This window comes from Parus major, unplaced genomic scaffold (assembly GCF_001522545.3).
Source record: "Parus major isolate Abel unplaced genomic scaffold, Parus_major1.1 Scaffold401, whole genome shotgun sequence".
NCBI classification, from domain to species: domain Eukaryota; kingdom Metazoa; phylum Chordata; class Aves; order Passeriformes; family Paridae; genus Parus; species Parus major.
This window is the reverse complement of record NW_015379311.1, coordinates 39,115-42,204: the sequence shown is the minus strand read 5'-3', so window position 1 is coordinate 42,204 and position 3,090 is coordinate 39,115. Positions and strand designations below refer to the sequence as shown.

Genomic DNA, 3,090 nt, shown 5'->3' with positions numbered 1-3,090 from the left:
TCCCAAATCCTCAAATCCTCAAATCCCAATAAAGCGTCAAATCCCAAATCCCCAAACCCCAAAATCCCAATAATCCAAATAATCTCTCAAATCCCCAAGTCTCCCAAAATCCAAGATCCAGACCCTGCCTTGATGTCCCCATATGTCCCCAAATGTCCCCAAATGCCCCCCCAAATGTCCCCCAATGTCCCCCCGTGTCCCCACATGCAGTTCCGCGCCGCCAGGTCCCGGTGCACGAAGTTCCTCTGGCTCAGGTAGCTCATCCCGGCCGCGATGTCGGCCATGAATCCCAGCAGGGTGCGCGGGGACAGCGCCTGCGACAGCCCCAAAAATCCCAAAATATCCCCCAAAACCTCCCCGGAACGGCGCCGGGAAAATCCCCCCCAGAAACGCCCCCAAATCCCAAAAAATCCCCCCTCAAAACCCCCCAAATCCAGCTCCAAATTTACCCTGAATCCCCCCCAAACCGGCCCCAAAATCCCCCCAAATCCACCCCAAAATCCACCCCAAAATTCCCCCTCTGGTGTCATTGGAGTCACTCAGGGGTCACTCTGGGGTCATGCCCACAATGGTCACTCCGAGTGACCACTGAGTGGACAAAGGGGTCCCTGAGGAGCCAGACCGGGGCTCCTGGGTTTGGATTTTTGGGACTGGGGGGGATTTTTAAAGGCTTTTTGTGGAAACTGGGTGGATTTGGGGGATTTTGGGGTGGCGATATTTTATGGGATTTTTTTTTTTAATGGGTTTTTTAATCAGGATTTCGTAATGGGATTTTTGGGGGGATTTTGGAGGGATTTTTGTGAGCCTTCTCTGAGGGTTTTTATGGGATTTCTATGGGTTTTTTGGGATTTGGGGTTTTTGGGCCACCCGAGCCCATTTCTGGGGCAGCTTTGGGGGTTTTGGGGGTCTCACCACGTCACTCTTGGTGGTGTAGACGCGCTCGGCCAGGCTCTCCAGGGCCACCCACTTGACGGGCACGGGCGCCCCGCGGCCCTGCCGGTAATACTGGGAGCCGCCCACCTGCTTGGAGAGCCCGAAATCGGCCACGCGCACCCGGAGCCGCTCGTCCAGCCTGGGGACACGGGCACGGCGTCAGCGCCCCGCAACACCGACACCCCAAAACCACCAGTTCCCCAAAATCCCCCCATCACAGTCATCCCTCAGATCCACAAACCCCCAAACCCCCAAATNGGGACCCCCAAAATGCCCCCCCAGAGCCCCCCAACCCCACCTGGGGGCAGCCCAGGGGGCTCCTGGTCCAGGGCTCCCCTCTCGTAGCCCGGCTCGGCTTCGGGCTCGTGACCCTCGTAGGGTTGGTAGCCCTGGGGCTCCTGGTGGCCCTGATGGTCCTGGCCTTGGTGGCCCTGGTAGCCCTGGGGCTCCTGGCCCTGGTGGCTCTGGTAGCCACCCTGAGGCTCCTGGTAGCCACCCTGAGGCTCATGGCTATGGTTGTCGAGGCCGTCTGGGGGGAAAAAAGGGAGAACTAGGTCAGGGAAAAGCGGCGAAATTTGGGGATGGAACCCCCACAGATCAGAGTTGTGGGGAGGGGGGGACAAGGGAGGAGCCTGGGGGGACAGGAGGGATCAGGACCCTCAGGAATGTGGGGGGGTCCCATTCCCCCAGAACCAGGGTCTTGGGGAACCCATTCCCTCAGGCCGGGGGTCCTGGGGGTCCCAGGCCCCTCAGAACCGGGGGATCCCATTCCACTCGGAACCGGGGGTTTTGAGGACCCAGAGTCGCTCAGAACCGGGTGGTCCCGTTCCCTCGGGCCGGGGGCTCACGACCAGCTCCCCCCTCAGGGCCAGACCCTTCCCCTGAATGAAGGCTCGGTCCAAGCCTCCCACGGAGAGCCCAGCAAATCCCTCACCCACCCCATCCCACCCCTCACACCGCGTCCCCTTCTCCCCCTTACATCGGTCCTCAGCGCCCACCGCGTCCCCCCGCCGAGCTCCTTCGCTGTCCAGCGCCGCTTGCAACCGCTCGGCCAGCTCGGCCTTGAGCCCGCGAGTGTCCAGGCCGCGGCGGCCCAGCTCGTCCCGCAGCTCCTGCACCCGCAGCCGCCGCGCCTCCATGGCCGCCCCTCACGGCCCCTCACGGGGCCCGATCAAAATGGCCGCCACCGCTCCCCCTTCACCGGCCCGGGCCGCGCCGCGCCGTAACGCGCGCTGCCATTGGCCGTTCGCCCCACGCAACGATGTAACGACGGTTTCCATTTGTCAGCAGTCTCCCACCTCCCCCCGGCTTCCCGCCCAGTTAAATCTCTCTTCTGATTGGTTATTTTCGTGATGTGGGCACGGGCACTCCCACGGCGGCTCCTGCGCGTGGGGCCGCCCGTGTTGCCCGGCAACGGGAGCCGCGCTCTCATTGGCTGGGGCCATCTGGGCGTGGTCTGAGGCCACGCCCCCGCTCTGCCCACGCCCCCGAGCCCCCAAATTCCCACGGGCCCCCCGAGACCCCCCCAAAAACCCAAACCCCCCTAAAACCCCCCCAAAACTCCAAACACCCCCCCCAAAAACCCAAAACCCCCCAAAAAGCGAGGCCGGTACAGGACAAGAAATTTTATTGGGGGTGGGGGGGGCTTTGGAGGGGTCCCGAGGGGGGTCCCTTCTTTTTGGGGTGTCCCTGGGGGTCCCAGTACCTTTGGGGGGGGGTCCCTTCTTTTTGGTGTCCCTGGGGTTCCCAGTACCTTTGGGGGGGGTCCCTTCTTTTTGGGGGGTCCCTGGGGGTCCCAGTACCTTTGAGGGGGTCCCTTTATTTTGGGGGGTCTCACAATGCCCAAGTACCTTTGGGGGGGGGGGTGTCCCTGCTTTTTTTGGGGTGGTCCTGGGGGGGCTTTCCTTCATTTTGGGGGGGGTCGCAGGGGTGCCCCAGTACCTTTGGGGGGGTCCCTCCTATTTGGGGGGGGGTCCTGTCCCTCGAGGGCCCCCCCCGAGTCCGTCCAGCGTGCGGGGGGGGGGATCCCCCCAATTTGGGGAGAGGGAGGTCCTTGGCAGTGCCACAGCTTTTTCTTTTGGGGGGGGGGTGGTTCCCCATCACGCCCCCTCCTCAGAAGCCCCAAAATCGGGGGGGACCCCCCCAAAATCGGGGGGC

At 62.9% G+C, this 3,090-nt stretch overlaps 1 protein-coding gene across 1 annotated transcript in view; it reads right to left on the bottom strand.

The window, feature by feature from the left end:
• Positions 1-2,127, bottom strand: part of HNRNPUL1 (heterogeneous nuclear ribonucleoprotein U like 1) — a 13,470-nt gene extending 11,343 nt beyond the window's left edge. Inside the window, exons 1-4 of the mRNA XM_015616283.3 lie at positions 1,913-2,127; positions 1,183-1,462; positions 913-1,072; positions 205-314 (exon numbers count right to left, since the gene is read on the bottom strand). Coding sequence (XP_015471769.1) covers positions 205-314; positions 913-1,072; positions 1,183-1,462; positions 1,913-2,072 — 710 coding nt within the window. The 5' untranslated portion in view covers positions 2,073-2,127. The remainder of the gene's footprint in view (positions 1-204; positions 315-912; positions 1,073-1,182; positions 1,463-1,912) is intronic.
• Positions 2,128-3,090: the final 963 nt, after the last annotated feature.